Below are 21,072 nucleotides of genomic sequence, written 5' to 3'. Positions count from 1 at the left end.
ACACCCTCTGGGCAATTCTCCACCTAGTAGGGGCCGGTTAGAGTTCACCGGCTTCTCTTCCCTACAAGGACAGAGTCAATGATCGGGAGCGGAAGATCACAATCTCCACTATTATTGGTCATGAGCAGGAATAGAACTCGTGTCACCGCATTTGTAATGCAGTGCGCTAACTACCGCACTGCCGCTCCCTGTAATTCATGAACTCAAAAAGACAAATGGATGAGGCGAGACTAAACATTCCGAGGTTGGGTTTAATGTGGGAATGTCCATAGCAGTGAAACTGAACTGTTGCTGTGGATTGCAGCCGTAGGGCGTGAGTGGAGATTGCGTGGCCTCGCTCCGATGGCACCTCAATAGCCGGAACAGCGTGACCACAACAACGACCTCCGACAGCCGCACAAACCCAGCGTCAGGCCAGGAGCGTGCGTGCCAGGATCTCAATGCACGTAAACAAGCACGATCCAAATTCGGTTTCCCAATATCAGATCGAGAGAAGAAAGGTGGGTTTACGATTGCGATCCTGAAATGAAGCAATCAGAACTTCCTTTGTGACACACCGAGGTCACAGAGGCTGGATACGTTTGAGTTGATTTAATTTGTTACACGGATGGTCCCATTTAGCCAGTTTCCTGGCAATTTTTCAAAGGGAGATCCCTGAGTGCTCGTGAGCACAGCAGCGACAAAAACAAAATCCATCAATATTGCAGAGAACGTGAAATATTGCACAACAAATGAGGCATTTGAAATTCCTCAACAAAATATGAGAGCAAGTGGTGCCGGGAAATAAGAGGTACAAGTACAAGGGAGCTGTAACAGGGACACAGGCAGCAGAGGTTGCATGGTCACCTGTCTAGGCCATTAAGGAGCGGTGCGCGCATCATGAATTTGTCTCAATGGTCAAGCAGTGCACCAAAAACTATGGCTCGACTGTTTCTCAGCAGCTACGATACAGTTTCTCAGGTGATGCCCAAACCAAATATAAAAACTATTGTGAATCTTGCAGTATGACCACGCAGCAGCACACACCAGTATCGCCCCCTACTGTGAAAACTTGGTGGGACTTTCCTGAAAAATTGCACAGCACCAACGTAGCATCACCAAATTTAAGTCTCCAACCCTTTTAAACACTCACACTCCTGCCTATCTACATGCAATGAAGGGCCATTGCTATACTTTTTCTTTTAAAGCAAAGTTATTGATGAATGTGTCAAATTGTTTTCTAATTGTGCTTCTTGAAAAGTCACGCGAGTTCATGACACTTTCCTGGGTAAACAAGCGTTACACCGCACTGCCTGCGTGCAATTGAAGGGTCAAGCAGCAGTCCCATGACAGTCTGTGACCACCCCCAACACTCTATGGACTTGCTACCGTGGGACTTAGCAAGGCAGTTTGATGTGCGTTTTAGCGACTAATCAACATTGAGGTGTTTCCTGAAGTTGCAGGAGAGCTGGGAAGTGTCTCCATTGCAGGAGGAGATGATTAAAACTTTTATGTATACACATGTACACGAGGCACATGCGTGCACAAAAAAAAACAAAGATTACCGACACAGCCTACATAGAATGTTGGAGTAATTGCGGTTAGGAAGTACCTCCTAAGTCAAACAAGGCCCACAATCACAATCAGGTGGGGAGGCCAGCACCATGCAAAGCTGCCTTTATCTCACCAATGCTGATGTTCACACACCATACGAGCTTCTCATAGGACTTCGTCAAACTTATGGGAAACCAAGAATTGGGTTACGTGGCACTTGTTGTGCATGGCCGGAAAACTGAACATAGTTTGCTGGGATAAGTGCAGTCGGTGTGAAATAAGTTCAACATACATACAAAATCACTACCAAACTGCTGGAAGTCCACAGAAGTCGTCCTATGGAGAGAATGCCCCCTGCTGTTGCAATATTGAATATGCACCGCTGACTCGGGGCCACCAATGGACTTTGAGCACCACACAAAGTTTGAGCGCACCTCTTGTGCCACTCGGCCTCCCCCTCCACAAGTGCGCTTTACACACACGCTTGGCCTTTTCTCTAATCATGCAATTATGTCAACAAGACGACATTCCAATTGGGAATGCTCACTGTAACCACTCTTTGGTCACGGGCCTCTAAAGTCCCTTAAACAGGCCTTATTCATCTTACCTTTCTATACCCAGCAAGCAATGTTTTTTTGCAAGTCAAACAAAAAATATTTAATTCCTTCAGTTGGTGTTAGCAGAATAAAGTAAAAAAGCAATAAATAAAGTAATCAAATAAATCCTTGGGTCGCAACTATGAACTAGTTATGAGGAAACCTAGTTTAACAATGCATGCCTACGTGGATTTGAATGCAGATTCTCAGCATTGTCTTGGTGTACCGACATGGTATTAGCACTCGGCAACCCCACCATCTCTTTGTTGTCCTTCCCCTGCACCTCCAATTAGCACGGTTGGCTACGTACGGTGTGAAAGAAGTCCAACATACATATGCGAATGTGTCCAAGAATGAAATTAAAGGAACTCACCATGACTGCGACTTTGTGGGTGTGACTTGGTTGGAGCTTGGGCAGGTATATCCCATGTGCTCCGATGCTCGCACCTCGAGTCAGGTTGTTGTTGAAGTGAGAGTGGTTTCCACCACTGAAGTTCGTAGGCGAAGTCACGCTAAATGTAGGTGGAATTGGGTGCGCAGGCATAACATGCACACAAAAACAGATCGACTCTCATTACCCAGGTCACCGGGTCAGCAATCAGTGTTTCCAAGTCACGGCGTATCGCCACTCAATCAATGGATGGTGCTCATATTCATTGGCAGGATTGAAACAGTGATAGAAATTCCACATTCCCTTGGCAGTGGCCAGCTTTCAAATGGAGGACAATCAAGACCATTACCTCCCTACAAAGCACTACTCACTCCATTGACACAAAATGGGTGAGAAGCCGTATTTGTCCACCCAAGGGATTTCATCTTGCAACCTTTAAATGGCGAGCTGAGCACTCTAACCAGTATCAGTGGTTACAAGCACCAGTTAAGTATGCTCAAACTGAACACTATTTTTAATTTTACAAGGTAAGGCCCACTGAGTTGTATAGCTTTTTTTCCATAAAGTCACGTAGGTAAAAAATAAAAGAAAATGAAAACAACTAAATTAAATCACGACGTTTCGGAAGCAACACAAGCCTCCGTCTTCATGTGGAACTGCCACAGTAAAATTACTGTAGTGAATAAAGAGAGCGGTTTAGAGAACCGTGATTATATATGTTTAGAAAAACGTGATTATATAGGTACCCTAAAAATCACGGTTATCTAAACAGCTCTCTTTATTCACTACAGTAATTTTGCTATATATGAATAGCTGATCGCTAACCGCACTTGCCCCAAAAGTCTTCCGACTATAAGGTGGGATCTTCATTTGAAGCTTTCGTGACTGCAGGAATCTATACTCTTTGCTTCTTTCAGTATTTTATACCTACGTGACTTTACCGAAAGAACCAAAGAGTATAAGGGGATCTTTGTCATAATACGGCCTTTTTGTCAATCCGCTGCTACATCAGGGCTTCCATACACCTTACGGTTCACAGGGGTTATATGACCATACTTTACCAAACTGGTCAGTGCGAGTTGGTGAAGGCAGGGAGCGGATTAATCGAGCACTACAATTCATTTTTATGCACAGTCCCCTGCAGAAAACTTTGGCACTAAAACGTGTAAAAATACGTGCCCATAAAAAATTGCTGGTGAGCCCACTGGTTACTATTCCCTCACAATTTGAAAAAATCGTCACAATCTGGGGATCATCATACAAATAAACAATCCATTTGCTTGTTGTCCCTTTTGTATGTCTCGTGAACACCATTGCATTTGTAAGGGTTGTGTCAATTGTATTTCCTGCACCGTTCGTAGTCTGACTGGCATGCGCTCCTTACAACTTGCTGTGACTCGTTCGTTTCATTGATTCACTGAATGGTAACAAGTGTGCAGATTCACATACAGATTGAATAAATCATAAAAGGTCTTCCAAGCAGTTTGAAAGTGTATCTCAAGTTCAAGAATCGATGTTAATCAATAAAGCGATAACTTAGTATCCGTATAGTCGACACACACAGATTGTATTAATTGCCGCGCCACCACACTTTCTGCACAGCGGCACAAACCTTGCACAAACGTTGCACTTTGCTCACCAACAAACAGAATGCACGTCGGCAAATACATATTTAGTACCCGTGCTTCTTGGGTGGTGATTGATCCATGGAGTCTTGGCCAAAAGCCTCAGAGGATTTCTGCCCCGTTCCACAGCTGGTGCTCGATGGTGAACCCATCGCTCCCTTGACATTCGAGGTGCTTGCCTGCTCCGCTGGGTTAAACTTGTCCGAAGGGTGACCTCTTGTGTTTGTCCCCTGTGTGTGGCCACGGGTACCGGCCCCCGACTGGCCTCGGTTACTAGCCATGGTCTCACTCGACGCAGGGTTGGAACCGTCGCTGTTTGCATCCTTCCTCTGTGCCTGCTCAAGCAAATCATTCACACCGAAAATGTCATTCTTAAGAGCTGGTATTATCAGAATTACGTTAGAAAAATAACAATTACAAAAGGTTTCATCTTCTTGGTTCTTTCGGTAAAGTCACGCAGAATGGAAATAATAAAAAAATAAAAACAAAACATAATAAAATAATTCTCACGACGTTTCGGCCACAACGCAAGCAGCCGTCCTCAGGTGGAGAGTCATTCAAACTCTGTCTTCTCGACAGACTTGTTCTCCACCTGAGGACGGCTGCTTGCGTTGTGGCCGAAACGTCATGAGAATTATTAAATGTTTTGTTTTTATTATTTTATTATTTCCATTCTGCGTGACTTTACCGAAAGAACCAAGAAGATTAATCCCTGCAGTCACGAAAGCTTTAAATCGAAATTACAAAGGTTTTAACAATCACGGTTGCGGAGCATATGTCCAAATGCCCAACATTCCAAGCAGCCAGCAACAACCAGCACTTCACACAGCTAAAGTTTCCCGAGGTGCGACAGCATTTTGAGATGAGCATCGGATGCAAGTTTTATGTTGTCGCAAAACTGACAGAAGGGGACACAAAGACAGCAGCAGAAGGCGTTTGTCATTGAGGCAACAGGAGAAGTTCTAGGCCCTACAGGAAGGACAAGTGCTCAAAATAAAGAAGCAAAGCAGCCAGAAGATGGTAACAGTAAGAGGAAGATGAAAACACGTGTTCTATGGTGAATTGATAGTGGTAAAATTATGTCTATGACAACAGAACTAGAACCAATTAGGGAGAGCAGTGGTGCAGAACACACTACACTGAGAAGGCGGGGTTAGACTTCTGGTGAGCATAATTTTGTAAAATTTTCAACGGAGAGGATCCTATAGACTCGACAGAATCATTACAGAACAGGCAGCAGCAGAAGGTTCTGTGCAGAATTAAGAGCTTACAGAAGAGGCCAAAATGGCAGTGGAGTGGATTCAATCAGGAAAGGCAGTGGAAATGTGGTGTTCCTGATGAGAAAGGAGGAGGCCATCGCATGCTGACGGAGTTACACAAGATGATCAAACGTGCTTGGAATAGGCAACAGCTGCCACAGGACTGAAATAAGGGAATCGCCATACCATCAAAAAGAGTGCAGCGTTGCGCATTGTAGGTAAGGTATTTACTAGAATACTGCTAAATAGGATAAAGAATCATACATAAAAACAATTAAGGGCAAAATCAGTGAGGATTTCCATCGGGGAGAGACTGCAGTGATCAGATCTTAACAGTAGGACAGATGATAGAGAACAGTAGGGAGTATTTGGAGTTTTAGATTTCCTTTGTAGACTTAAGCAAGCCTATGACTGTGTGGTGGAAGGATCAGTGGGGACTGCCAGGCTGCTACAGCATCCCAGGTGAGATGGCATCTGCTTCAAAACTGGGACGGTACAAAGGGGCGAGACATCCGAATGATTTTGATTTGAAGCTTTTGTGACTGCAGGAATCCATACTCTTTGGTTCTTTCGGTAAAGCCACGTAGGTAGCAAAAATAATAATAGATCATGACGTTTCGATCACCACACAAGCAATCGTCTTCAGGTGGGAGAAGACGATTGCTTGTGTGGTGATCGAAACGTCGTGATCATTATTCTTTTTTTCTACCTACGTGACTTTACATCAGAATGGCTGATTTGTTTAACACGTAGGCTTTCACGACCAATATCATCCATAAGAGGTTTTTGGGTTAAGATCGCGTAAATATATGTTGTTAAAACCCGCCACCACCCGACACAGCCAACTAGTAAGGGTTGTCACGTAAACAGAACGTGCCAATTCGTCACTAGCACAGCACACCAGTGTGTTGGAGAGCCAAGTAGATGTGTTGACCACACTTTTGCGCTCTTTCACAATGTGGAGGGGGGGTGTATTACTGAGGCAATGTGCATTATGCATGTGCATTATGCAAGCCCTTTGAACTTGTCCTTCCTGTCTATTGTTTATTAAAATAGCCCTACCAACGGTAATCCCTACTGATGTACGCTGCCCTTTGTAGGCATCCACCATCTGACACTTTCTTAGCTCGATGAATGAGCGTCTTGATAAGAGCAGACGTGCTCTACGAAAGTGTTAGATGGTGACAGTCTGAGAAGTGAAATTCAACATGTTAAAGAAGCGCTGCAAATGTTAGGACAGGTGTCCACCCAAGTATGTATTTTGTCTCCGGTGTTGTTTAATGTTCTGCTTGACTATGTATTCACTACCACCATTAATGGGGTTTGCACCGTAGAAATCACAGAGATCAAAGCAGCTCAGATGAATGTGTGGGCCTTGGAGTATGCAAATGATGCAGGTTTGTTGGCCAGGACATTCAACTGTTGGCAGTCTTCAGCAATGAGGCTGAACACTGGGGTCTTAAAATAAAATTTCTACTACAAAGTATTGGGCAGAAGTTACAAATAGGGCTCCTGTAGTTGGATCGCAAGGCATGGTAAGAGAGAAAGTCAGGGTGGCCGAGGACCTTGTGTGTACTTAGGCAGTAGTGTCATAACGCAACGGTTTGTGAGCAGGAGGGCAAGAGATACTGCATAGTGCTTTAGCAGATCAGGTATTGATGGGCTGTGGAAATGCCTTTGGAAGATAATGTTTTATAGCATAACAATTAGAGTATTTGAGACACAAATACGACCATCATTACTCAATGCATCAATACAAAATAATTTGCACTCATAAGGCACCTTTCAGTTTTCATGTGCACGTGTGTGTGCGAGAGAAAATCTTTGCGTGTGATTGTGTATCTGTTCAGCAGGAGTGCTTCGCCGGCCTTAATAGTTGCCCGCGAACAGCATTTACCCCAACACTGTGTTAAAAGGCGATAGGGGATCTTTGTCTGTGTGATAGTGCATGTAATCAAGAGTATAATTTCCAATAAAACGGCAGCCAAAGAAGTATGGCCAAAATGCATTTGTTACTCATGAAAAGTAAGGTTTACAGAATTGTTTGTAACAGCGTTGGCAAACGACTAGAACGGACGGCAGCCAAATTAGACAGGGCATTAGTTTCTAGCATTTGCGCTTTACATGTCAAGTTTTGCCTGCTTGATGACACATTTACTTTAGTGCAGTGTAAATTTGCATTTGGCAAAAGATGACGGACGAACAATCAAATCTAAATCATTAACATTCAACCATTCGTACAGCCCAAGGCTATCACGAAGTGGTTGTTTTACAGACAAGGTCTGCACATTAGCTTCGCAATACGAGGCAATGTTGCCATGTGCTTTCCAATTTGAGTCATTTGTGGGTAATTCTTTACATTCAGCAAATTTAGACTATGACGCTGGCACACAAGGCCTCCTCTTTTTTCAAATAACATCACGGAATCTTTAACGTCCACTGTGAAAAAGATGGCGTATACGTTTGGTTACTCGACCCGTCGTATTAACCAGGAAAGCCGCAAGGCTCAAATTACGAATCCATACAATGAGCGGCAAACGAGTTACCACTCGGCCATATCACCAACAATGGCCACATCTCTTATATACTCATTCTTTAAAAGAGCCTGCCACTTGGCAGCCAAGGTTAACCAATTTGAGTATTACTTTTCCAAAAAGTTCAGAAATTATGGATAAAAGTTGGCATTCCTTCTAGGATAATATCGGTAATAGCAGGGGCTCATAATGACGTGTCAAGGGAAGAAACATAAAGTCATAGAGGCAATCAACATTGTTGTATCACCAAATAATGTTAGGCCTAATTTATTTTATATTCGAGGGTGTAGGGGTTCATTACCATGACTACAGTGACCAGATGTGACAACTGTTGCAGCAACATCAATTGTGTATCATGTAGATTTTTAGAGGTGTTCCCAATGTAACAAAAAAAATGTGCATTGTGGCCAGATTCTTTAGTAATGTGACTTTATTGGAGCCATTGAAATACTAGGGACAAAGTCACCAAAATTATCCGAGCACGATGTTGCTGGTATAAATTATTGTTTTTCTCGTCAAGGAGCACAAACCACTACGCAACTCTGGTCATCATCGCAGTGGCTTTTGGCTAGCCATCAAACAAAGACAGTCACTGCATCGTGCGTATTCAGATGTACTTCTGCAGCCATCTGGAACGCAAATTCCCTCCGATATTAGGAAGCCACTGGAGCTCTGCACTTTTCAATCATCTAGATTAAAAACTAATTTCTTAAGAACTGCTTTTTGTGTTTAGTTTGTTGTTCTTCCCTCGCACCTCCAATGAGCACGGTTGGCTGCGTATGGTGCGAAAGAAGTTCCACATACATACAAGTTCAACGGTAGTAAGAATAGAGAAGGGTTGAGTGATTGCACTTGGTGACAAATACACACAGAACGCTGTGGAGGGTGGGAGAGTAAATCTGACCCACAGAAGGAGCAAAACCAGTGCATAAAAACTCAAGATCAAGGCCGCATGAAGCAGATACCGTCTCTTATGCTGAGCACGCAAACTCCACCTGTGATTTGGCATTGGGAGTCCCTGCATGGTCCGACATCTCCGGATGCATAGAGGATTTGTTTGTTAAATGCGTCTTGAAAGTAGAAATTCTAGAACATGTATGCACGCGCACACACACACACACATACAGAAAAACAGGTACGCTCTCGTTATCTTGGTTAGACGGTCAGCAATCGGTGTGTCAAAGTACAATACATCATTGGCACAGACAATCGATTAATTGCAGATTTGCACTTTCCACAGAGATGTACAAATGCTGCACTTTTTTCACAGCCAAAATAAAACGTTCCTCTGAAAACATGTAGTACCCAATCTCTTTTGGCGAAACATTGTCGTTGGAGTTCTCTCTCGACTCTGAAAGGCATGGCTCTACGGTGACGTTGTTCTGTTGCCCGTTGGCGTCATCCTCATCATTTGGCACTGGTTGTTTCTTCGTTTCACAGTCGCTGCCCGCTCGGTTCACCTCCATTTGTTGTTCCTTCTGTCCCTTGACGACCGGGCAGGTCGTGTTCTCGGAGTCCAACCCCTCTGACCTCAGCATTTTATCTGGTGTTTTGTCCATCATTCCACTGATGCCTCCAGGATTGCATGGTCCAGGCTTGGCTTCAATCTGTACCTGGCTCTTATCATTGATTTTTTTCTCTTCTTTTGCCCTCCCTTCATTGGAATAATAATCTAACAACGTCTTCTGCTTGTAAGAGGAAGGTGTTTTGCTTGAAGTAGGTGGTTTGTCAGAACTCTTCTTGACATCTTCTTTTGGTGAGGACGTTTCCGATAGCATTGATGATGTGCTGTTTAGATTACGCTTGCTGGTTTCCGTTTGTTGGAGATCTTTTTGCTCGTCGGACCACGGATAGCCAATTCCTTTCCCAGTGGAATCGCTGGCGGTTTGTCTGAAATCAAAAGGGATTCGAGGATTAATACTCTGCAACCACTGGACATTGCGATTGGTTGCTCATTGTCAATGTCCTTTCACCCCTGTAGTGAGATTAATTCACATCCGTTATTTATCCAGGAAAACTCCACTGAATATCAAAGGTCCTGAATGCACGTGGACGGAAACCAAAGGACCTGGTAAGAACCTTATGCAAATGAAGGGGGATAACACTCAAAAGGCGGCACAGATTTGTTTGAAAATCATTGACTGGCCAGCAAATAGCCCAGCAAGTTATAAAGTACATTGACGGCGATGCCACCAATCTTCCAGCAGTTTGCAATCAACAACAACGATAAGACTCGGAAGCTTCTTCGCTTTGCGGTGAAGGCTTCCTCTATTGCCAGGTCCTTGAGCTTCTATCTTGACAGTGATATGGTTCAAGTGGAGTAAAAGGATGGGGATGTAAAATAAAACACATCAGTCATAGTCTGGAGTCCCAGATCTTTTCACATTCAGAATGTAACTTCACCTTTGAATGACAAACGTAAAAAAAATGGATGAGATAAATGAAGTTGCAAGAAAGATATTTAAAGCTGAGAATTGCCCAACAATGCAGGTATCCATTCCATTGGGAACTGCCATTCTGGTAGCCCCCCAGCACAAACTGCATTTTGAGTAACCCTAACAATCGGATCTCAAGGTAGAAGAACATCACCCAGGTGATTAGGGTGCCATGGTGGTGAGACGTTAGCTATCTGGCCTGGTATACAGGAGTTTGTGGGTTGGATCCTGACCCCTACGCATGTTCTCCCCATGATTGCATGGATTTTTCTCCGGGTCCTTCAGTTTTTCCCTCAACATTTAGAAACATTTGTTTCGAGTATTTGGCTGCTATACATTTCCACATAATAAGCCACTTCGTTGAGCTATCATTTGTGGCCAGGTCGCAAATGAAAAAGAGCTAATTTGCTTAAGTGGGCCTTACCTGGTAAAATAAAAATAGTTTATAGTTCTTAGCAAAGGCTCCAGCATATTATTCATGCTGTGAAAACTGCATCGTTTTGGCATGAAGTCGTACGGTCTTGTGTGGCATACAAGATATATATCAGGGTCAAAATGATTCATCATTGTGTAATTGAAAATTTATTCTTTACCAAAATAATGCACGCATGAAACGGCTTGCACAAGAATCATGACACCGTTGAAACCGGTCCAAAGTTTTCTGCACTTGAATCAATAACTGCTGACACTATGCACTCCGAGAAACCCATGCGGCTGCAGAATTGTGAGAAATTATAAAAAAAAATGTACGTGTCTACTTATCTATTGTTTTATTAATAATCTCCACAAGGATAATAATGATCATTGAGTTATGCACGATAATTTATTTTCTATTATGCAAATCTGATACTTATGATAAACGGTGTCTTGTCATAGACGGCAATACAAATATTCTTGCACGTATCCATAAAAAATTCCGATAGCCACCCAGCATATTGCCGTGCACTTCTCATAGACCTGTTGTTTATGGAAGCTTCAGGTTGCTGCTGAGCGGTGTCGCAGCGATAAGACTCAATTGCTAACATCCGCCATCCACCGTTATGATGGCGATGTGCTGCTTGTGCTGTATTGTCACTTTGTACTGCTTCTCTACAATCAACTTAGAATTACCTACAACGGACTGGTGAGGACCTCTGTAAAAGAGGAAATTATTTATTGTATCACAGTTAAAATGGAGGCTTAGTCTTTTTCTTGAAAACTATTATGTACTTGGAATATTTGATGAACCATAAGTATACCTCTCAGATAACCGGCAATCGGCACCCTCCATTCCCTATGGATGCTGGATATCAGAGCTTTTCCTGTATGTGATTATGGTTCTTTAAACAGTGATTCGCCACATGCCAGTCATCTGATATGTATAGAAATTGTCATCCTTAGATCTGAATTTGGTTAAATAAAGCAGAAACGTTAATATTAGCATTATTTTTGTGCAGTCATTGGTGATTAGACTGAGAATTCCAATCTCAATATTCTTGACAATCATGTTTAACCACAAGATGGATGTCCAAACTGCAATGCAGTATATCAGTTATGATGGCACGGTGCTCCCGACATGGCCATTACAAACCTGCTAAGCCACTCACAGTAACCTTGTGATCCTGTTAACTAGTCCACTGTATTAAAGCATTGGCCATTTATGAACTTGCTTAAATAAACCAGAGTGAAACTCCTCTTATCCGTGGTGATAGAGGGTGCCATTGGCAAGGTCTATTATCCATATCTTATTGTCAACATCATCATCCATGGCCAAGCCACTGCTAGATGAAGGTCTCCCCAAGGCACCATCATGTTATCCACCTAGCACTTGTACACAAAGTGATGTATTATTATATATTTTATCTCTCCATCTCCCTAGTGTATACGAGAATGGGCATTATTTGCCATCACTTCTGGGCCACTCCTATTGTACTACACCACGGACAAAGGAGATTATTGTGTTGAAAGATACCACTTTTTGGCAACTCATTCATGCATAATAGAATTTTGTAGCACATCAGGGTGACGAGGTGGGAATTCATAGTAAGAATTTAATGTTACCTCCAGTGTGACTTATCCACTGATAGGTATGGAAAAATAAGATAAATTTATCACTTCTGGGAGACCGCTTTAGATCGACTCATCTGCGACCTAATGTGCATAACAGGAAGTATATTCCACCACTTCCAGTTTACTCCACTTATCCAAGGTTAACCTCTGATAATCAGGAGAGTGCTCTTTATACAATTTGGCATGGATTGATTGACAGGTGTGAATAATAGGATGAAGGTGAAATAGAGTTAAGGATAAGAGGCGTTTCGGGGGAAAGAGTTATGTAGTGAAACAGTCGTAATGCTCAGTCATATATTCCTAACCCACCTTCTCATCACCGTTGCTCTCATTGATTCTCCGCTTGAGGAATTGGGTTCTCTTTCTCCTAGGGTAAGAATTACGACAGACATAAACATGCAATATCATGAATAGAAGTTCATTTTTCAAGTCATCACACAATCTTGTTTTTTGTAACATGTGAATAAGTGCCAAATACAAATTCCAAACCTGTTACCAGAATCAGTATTAGAAACTTGTATTCATCCTGTAGGAATCCGATGAGCTATTAAACTCTTTTTCACAAGATGCCCAGCAGGGGCGGGTCAGAAAGTTAAACAACAATACAAAAAAAGCAATAGGAGTGCAACAAGGAATAGGTAAGAAAGTTATTATAAATACATAATTATTATATGCTCGTCTTGCCGAGCCAGATGCCAGCCACTTCATCAGCAGTGCGGAGGCCCTGAGAACACTGTTGAGTTCGATCAGGGAGCACTCATCAACAGCGTGCTGAATGTTGTTTCCCTGGCCACATCCAGAGAGGGTTGTTGTCACATTGGTGCCAGGTTTGGAGGCTGGCTGCACGCAGACCCTGGCTAGAATGGAACCTGTTGAGCAGGACCTATGACCACCATGGTAGCTCCAAGCCAGAGGCGAACGGTGTGGTCGGCGATGAGGAACTAGTTCTGGATGTCTTGGGTGGACCATTCCTCGCACCACCTTGATACCATCAACAAGTCCCAGTGTGGCATGTTGGTCCATTAAAGGCACCTCAATGCCAAGTGGGCTCGTGGAGGGTCGAACATGTCGTATTTGCACGACTATATTCCATCATCTTCGCCGTTGCTGCCCCACGACGGATGCGCGGGAGAATGATACTACTCAGCGCCGACGGCCAAGGCAGTGGGGTGGGTCATAGCTACGTCCCTGTGATGGTGCGCATGGTTTAATGCTGTGTGCACAATACTCAATCGCTGAAAATCATACGGCAATAGCAGTTGTGCGGAGCGTCTTTGCACCTGCACCCCAGGTTCAACTGGCCAGTTTGCTAAGAAAGTTGTTCTTTATCATTGACTTTGGCTACCATGTTTCTTTAGGTGGTTGTGGAATGTAAAGAGACATGTCCAATGTCGCGCCGTGGTACACTGGAGAGTCTCGTGTTGCAGGCGCTACCCATTTATATGAAACACGCTTGACACCGTTTTCGTCACTCGGTTGCAGGAGCCGTCTGCTGAAGTATTCGGTCAGTTTGGCTACGTCGGTATTCAGGTATTCTAAAGTTCTGAGAATGTGCGCTGCTGTGTGCCGCACCAGATTTCATCGGCATGAATTGACGTTTGTGACTGGCTGGGTGGGAGTCATTGGTTTTATTCTATTCTGACGTATGGCAATATGTTCAGGAGCTAAATGTCAATACAAAGCTCTGCTAGCCAAGAGAGGGCTTCAGGAAATAATTTGTGCAGGTTTGCTATTCCTTGTTGAAGGAGCACAACTACAATGGTTTACTACCGAGGTCGTTAGTGTACAGGTTTAACTTGAGCTGGTGTGAGCACGGAGCCCTGTTGTACTTGCAGTTTCCACGTGCTTACTCTGGTCCTACACGTGTTTACCGTGCCAACTGTCTCTAAGCAGCAGTTCAATTTTGTCAACTGCCGACCTTGGCAAGACTGGATATTTTCACTAGAAGGCCAGTGTGCGAGACTGTGTCGTAGGGGGCAGTCAGGTCTAGAAATACGGCTCCTGTCTTTATGTTTTTTTTCTGGAAGCCATTCCCGATGAATGGAGAATGCACTGGTGTATGAGATGCTCCAGAACCTTGAAGCACACTGACAGCAAAGAAACCGGGTGGTAGCTTATCACATTTTGTAGCTCTTTTCCAATTTTGGAGGTGAGAGGATCTTTTATAGCCACCAGATCCTTATTAGCCTCCTTTCGTTGGTAACCCATATGGCAAAATTTACCAACTACTGGCAAACACGAGGTCGAAGGTGTTTTAGACATTCCAGAGAGATGATGTCATAGCCCAAGGCTGTTACAGATTTTACATTCCACAGTATCTTGTCTAGTTCTGCGAGTGTGAAAAGTTCCACATAGATGTAACGCGGAGCTTTGCCAGTGGTATTGTTGCCATTCATTGCGAACCTACTGTCGGACATACATTTTCATTGGGACCCTTGATATACATAGCAAGTCACTGGCAGATTTGTTTGGCGTCACCAGCAAACACCTTGAAGTTTGTGGTTGCTGCATTGTGCCAAGATGCCAGATCAGGTTCCATCACTTCAACTTGAATGAGTGGCAACAAGTTTCACAGTTGTCTCTTCCCAATGGGCATAACTGCTGGAATCAAGTGACTATCAGATGATCGGTGATGGCTGGTTCACCGGAATACTCATATTATTTTAGTAAAGTGTCATATATAACGTTTAGGACACGTAGTGTAAACCGGATGATTATCCAGAAGGATGGCTATGCATGCTGCTTGAAAAATGGCACCTCGAAATTGGCTGTATACGCCATCAATTGGCATGCTGCTTGACAGAATTGTGACAACGCTACATTCCAAGACACTGTTGTCCTTCTCCCAGTCAGTAATTCTAATATTTCATGTTGGCTTTATTCAAGCTTATGATGATTAGAAGTCAAAGGCCAAAATGGATTAGCGATGGTCTAAGTTGACTGTGTGAAAAGTTATCCAGCATCAAGCACATTGCCGACGAGGGGCGTCTGCCCGGCAAACTTGCCCAGCAAAGATCAGGCAAGTAATCCCTTTACCATCTGGCTGAGTGAAATATTGCCCGTTGCTTCACATTGTGTTCGAGGTTGTTTGTAGATGACCACTGTACCAGTTGTTCTCCATCTGCATTAAATTCAGTGTAGCTTGAGTCAGGGTGATATCGATTGAAATCACCGTTGCACTTAAAATTTCGAATTAAAGCTTTCGTGACTGCAGGGATTCATATTCTTGGTTCTTTCGGTAAAGTCACGTAAAAGGGAATACGTTGCACTTTAGTTTGCGCTATTTATGTTGCTCGGCCAGTGTTAGCCACCGAGGGCGTGCAAAGGGTTCCTTTTCTCATTCCTGTTGCTCCGTGCCCCCTGTAACCGCTGCCGTTCCGTTGTAATGGGCACTGATGCCTACTTATATATGGAGGATGATATTGGCACATAAAATAAATATTGATTGATTTACCCCTAAAAATGGCTGGATGAGGCAGCCCTCGTTGGTCCCGGTGTATACTCGCTGGTGATCTGGAAACCACCAAACTGAATGACGTCATAGAAAGATGTTTGCGAATGTGAAGTGGCATCTGAGATGCCCAAAGGAACGCGCGTGTCTCGGCTGTGAGTCGTAGCTAACGTGCATACAGGCTTGGTGGCTGCACGTGGGAGGGGGGACAGTGCATATTTGTGTAATCAATGTATGCAAACTTGTGACGGTACAAAAAGAACACAACCTAGCAATACATTTCTTTCACCTAGAGCAGGGGTCGGCAACCTACGGCTCCGGAGCCGCATGCGGCTCTTTACGGGCTGCTTCTTGACGATATGTACGTATGTACAGTATGTACATAGATGCATGGCGGCTCTTGAAATACTGAATTTTGTACCGAATTGGAAAGAAATGGCTCTTCTTGTTATTTTGGTTGCCTACCCCTGACCTAGAGCCTTTGGCAACATGTGCAACCAGCTGAAATAAAAGCAGGGCGGATTCATGTGGCTGCCTGCGGAAATAGAATCCAATACTGCTCCACACTTCGCCACAAGCCTATTCTCACTAATACGAGCTATGTATGCTGATGTCAGTATTGCCAAGTATACTGTTAATAAGCCGGTCCCTATAAACTGTTGCCAGTAAGTTCAATACACTTCTAGCTCAAAGAAACCACACCCCCGACCTGTAAATAGTGATTCATCTTCATGTGGAACCACTTCCATTTCAACTTAATTTGCATCTATTTTGTACAAACCTGTTCTTGCGCTTACGGAAAAAACAGGGTACAATGAAGGTTTATTATCATTGCTAGGCATACCTTGTAGTGGTAGTGTCTTACGCCGATTATCCATACGTCAAAGCCAGACTAGCAGCGTTCTGGAAAATATCGAGTGAAAAATCAAGCCCTTGCCTCGAACCCATGTTCTGTCAGTCAAAACAGGCGCTCACACGCCGATCTTACAAGTAGCAACTGCGGTCACCATAATTATCTGGAACTAGTGAATTCGCTACTGCTAATATTGCGTCGAGTGCTTCACTTCTTGAAACTAAAACAGCTTATGAAGCTGATGTCTTAACTTTATGAATAAGCCTTGAGAGATATAAACAAACCTTCTCACGAAAGAATAACATTTGCAAACTGTTCCTCGTAAGAATACGAATGCCCTAAAGCCACAATCACACAATCCAACAAGCTGATGTCACGTAGCTTTAATATCTGTAACTTCCCCCGGGGGCAACTAAAGCTTATCCTGGCACTAAGTTCACTGGCGCCAAAGCAGCCTGTATGACTCCCGCCAGCAAAGAGGAACCAAAACTACTTTAAACATAACATGTTCAACAAACTGCTAATCCTACATAATACACGAGCATAATATGACTTTGAGACCTCCCCACCACCTACACATTCCACCGCAAGTAGTGACTAATCCCATATCTGCATTTTCCATAAATATACTAAATTCCTCTGTTGATATGTAAATGCATTTGTCAAGGCGCTCTCCTCCTCTAACCCAGCTTAAATATACGCTGCCAAGCTTGGTGGCGTTCATTCGGACGCTGTCTTTCCGACAGCCCTGTTCTTCACCTGAGGACGGCTGCTTGCGTTGTGGCCGAAACGTCGTGAGAATTGTATTTTATTAGGTTTTATTTTTATTATTTTATTATTTCCCTTCTACGTGACTTTACCGAAAGAACCAAGAAGATGTTCAACAAACTCTCCCGACTACCAACAGCCAAAAATCTGCGTTCAGTGTAACTCAGCCGAGACATCTGCTGGCGCCAACAAGCTGGTGGTGAGCAGCTGACCAGGTAAACATATCCCAAACTCTCCTTTTGCTCGCTAATGTCACAAGCAAAGCCACTACTGCCAGAGCTTTTGTCTCACTGGCAACTGGAGGTTAACACTGCGCTGAAGGTGTTCGTCTTGCTACAACAGTAAAAGGCACAAAGTCTATCTTTCTGTCTCCCGTGTTCCCTCTGCGTGCCTGTCTTGTTCTCTATGGGACCCTGTCCTTGTCCCCCCCCCCCCCAGCGTGTCTCCTTGTTTCTGTCTTTGTATAAGCATAAATTCTGTATATGTTTGTGTCTCTGTCTCCCATGTGTCGCTAGCTATGTCGCCATCTCACCGTCCAGAACTCCAATCGGTCTTTGTGCATGTCTTGTTTACATTCCATGTGCCTCTCCCCCTCTCTTCAAGTCTCTCTCCCGTGTCTCCCTCTCCCGTGTCCATGTACTCTCCCATCTCTCACGGTATCCGTGTCGATTTCCCCGTGTATCTGCGTCTCTATCCCCATGCCTCTCTTCGTCCGTCTCCCTCCCAGTGTCTCTGGGCCCCCTCTCCCCGTGTTTGTCTCTCACAGTGTCTTCTACCATATCTGTGCCCCTCTCTCCAGATGTGTCCCTTCCCGTGAATCCCTCTCCCTGTCTCCGTGTCCCTCTCCCCGTGTCTCTCCCTCCGTCTCTGCGTCCCTCTCCCCATGTCTCTTTGCCCCTCTCCCCATGTCCCTCTCCCCGTGTCTCTGTGTCCCTCTCGCAGTGTCTATTGTGTCCGTCACCCGTGTATATGTGTCCTCCCCATAGTTCTCGGTCCTTCTACCCCGTATCTCTGTGCATCTCCCCCGTCTCTGTTTCGCCGTCCCCATGTCCCTCTCCCCATGTCTCTTTGCCCCTCTCCTCATGTCTCCGTCCCTATACCAGGTGCGTCTCACCGTGTTCCGGGAATTTGTCCATTCCCTTCCACCAGGAGTCCTTGGTGCGGCACTTGTGGGGCGGCTGATCCACGGCGTCGTTGTCTCGACGATCTCCGCCGCTCATCGCCGAACGCAGGCACCTCTCTCGCTCTCTCGTCTCTCCCTTCCAGAGCCCCCCGCCTCTACTCGGCCTTGGAGCAGCAACGAGGATGAGCGCGAACACAACGAGGGCTCGGCGTTGAATAACCTCGCTTTTATTTGTTATCCTGCTCGATATCACGCCTCCCGTGAAGATGCGGCCCACTTTCACTTCCCCGACTCCCACGTCTTGTGTACAGCGGAGCGCGCCACGCCGTGACGCAGAGTCAACGCGCGCGTAAACCGGCGGACATCTTGCGTAGGGAAGGGAGGGGGGCAACCCCCCCGCCCCGCTAACGCCGCTCCCCGCGCATTGCAAATCGCGACGCGGCGCGGGGACGTCATGCATTAGAAATCGGGCGTATTGTCCTCTACAAAGATGGCGCCCGACAAAGCTTAACTTGCTCCCCACCCACCTTCAACAACCCCATAACCCCCCCTCAACCCCCCCCTCAACCCCCCCTCAACCCCCCACCCCAACCCCCTCTAGCACTCTCGACCCCCACCCATGCTCTTTACTGGAAGTGATGCTCCGAAACAACACGACTTGATTTGCGTTTCTTGTAAATTGGTGTGCGTCTGCTTGAGTCGGCTGTACAGAAATACACTAATTTAGTGAGTGCGCACCTCCCAGATTTAACGTCCCTCTTCGAAAACACGGGTGGAACCATCAACCGCGTCAGAACATTCTATTGACTATTTTTATACTGGGAGGTACCTCCTGGTTCCGCGCATCTCCATAAATGGGAATTTAAAGACCCAAGTCACAGTGGTGCGATATTGGCCATGCAACACAAACTTATGGACAATATGGTAAACCTATAGATATACATATAGGTGCAGATACCTACAGTGAGGGAAAAAAGTATTTGATCCCCGGCTGATTTTGTACGTTTGCCCACTGACAAAGAAATGATCAGTCTATAATTTTAATGGTAGGTTTATTTGAACAGTGAGAGACAGAATAACAACAACAAAATCCAGAAAAACGCATGTCAAAAATGTTATAAATTTATTTGCATTTTAATGAGGGAAATAAGTATTTGACCCCTCTGCAAAACATGACTTAGTACTTGGTGGCAAAACCCTTGTTGGCAATTACAAGGGTCAGACGTTTCTTGTAGTTGGCCACCAGGTTTGCACACATCTCAGGAGGGATTTTGTCCCACTCCTCTTTGCAGATCTTCTCCAAGTCATTAAGGTTTCGAGGCTGACGTTTGGCAACTCGAACCTTCAGCTCCCTCCACAGATTTTCTATGGGATTAAGATCTGGAGACTGGCTAGGCCACTCCAGAACCTTAATGTGCTTCTTCTTGAGCCACTCCTTTGTTGCCTTGGCCGTGTGTTTTGGGTCATTGTCATGCTGGAATACCCATCCACGACCCATTTTCAATGCCCTGGCTGAGGGAAGGAGGTTCTCACCCAAGATTTGACGGTACATGGCCCCGTCCATCGTCCCTTTGATGCGGTGAAGTTGTCCTGTCCCCTTAGCAGAAAAACACCCCCAAAGCATAACGTTTCAACCTCCATGTTTGAAGGTGGAGATGGTGTTCTTGGGGTCATAAGCAGCATGCCTCCTCCTCCAAACACGGCGAGTTGAGTTGATGCCAAAGAGCTCCATTTTGGTCTCATCTGACCACAACACTTTCACCCAGTTGTCCTCTCAATCATTCAGATGTTCATTGGCAAACTTCAGACGGGCATGTATATGTGCTTTCTTGAGCAGGGGGGCCTTGCGAGCGCTGCAGGATTTCAGTCCTTCACGGCGTAGTGTTACCAACTGTTTTCTTGGTGACTATGGTCCCAGCTGCCTTGAGATCATTGACAAGATCCTCCCGTGTAGTTCTGGGCTGATTCCTCACCGTTCTCATGATCATAGCAACTCCACGAGGTGAGATCTTGCATGGAGCCCCAGGCCGAGGGAGATTGAGTTCTTTTGTGTTTCTTCCATTTGCGAATAATCGCACCAACTGTTGTCACCTTCTCACCCAGCTGCTTGGCGATGGTCTTGTAGCCCATTCCAGCCTTGTGCAGGTCTACAATCTTGTCCCTGACATCCTTGGAGAGCTCTTTGGTTTTGGTCATGGTGGAGAGTTTTGAAACTGATTCATTGATTGCTTCTGTGAACAGGTGTTTTTTATACAGGTAACAAGCTGAGATTAGGAGCACTCCCTTTAAGAGTGTGCTCCTAATCTCAGCTCGTTACCTGTGTAGTGGTGTTAACTACTCGCTGTTCGCAAACTGAGAGAGCGGATCATAAACAATGTTTTCCTGCTCAATCAAATGGTCAGGGTCAAATGGGGTGAGGTAGGATCCAAATGCCAGATTGGGAAGGACCAATCAG

General features: G+C 44.8%; 1 protein-coding gene across 3 annotated transcripts in view; it reads right to left on the bottom strand.

The window, feature by feature from the left end:
• The window catches only part of PARG (poly(ADP-ribose) glycohydrolase), a 148,077-nt gene extending 128,958 nt beyond the window's left edge, over positions 1-19,119 (bottom strand). Inside the window, exons 1-7 of one of the 3 annotated variants that reach the window (XM_078603548.1) lie at positions 18,609-19,119; positions 16,718-16,776; positions 12,732-12,789; positions 9,244-9,828; positions 8,934-9,024; positions 4,200-4,480; positions 2,503-2,641 (exon numbers count right to left, since the gene is read on the bottom strand). In XM_078603548.1, the coding sequence (XP_078459674.1) occupies positions 2,503-2,641; positions 4,200-4,480; positions 8,934-9,024; positions 9,244-9,828; positions 12,732-12,789; positions 16,718-16,751 (1,188 nt within the window). In that variant the 5' untranslated portion in view covers positions 16,752-16,776; positions 18,609-19,119. The remainder of the gene's footprint in view (positions 1-2,502; positions 2,642-4,199; positions 4,481-8,933; positions 9,025-9,243; positions 9,829-12,731; positions 12,790-16,717; positions 16,777-18,608) is intronic. The other 2 variants (XM_078603547.1, XM_078603549.1) reach the window with 2 other exon arrangements.
• Between the last annotated feature and the right edge of the window lie 1,953 nt (positions 19,120-21,072).

Source organism: Lampetra planeri, chromosome 20 (genome assembly GCF_965212315.1).
Source record: "Lampetra planeri chromosome 20, kcLamPlan1.2.h2, whole genome shotgun sequence".
Taxonomy (NCBI): Eukaryota; Metazoa; Chordata; class Hyperoartia; order Petromyzontiformes; family Petromyzontidae; genus Lampetra; species Lampetra planeri.
The sequence above is the reverse complement of the archived record's forward strand: the minus strand, read 5'-3'. Positions and strand labels throughout refer to the sequence as shown.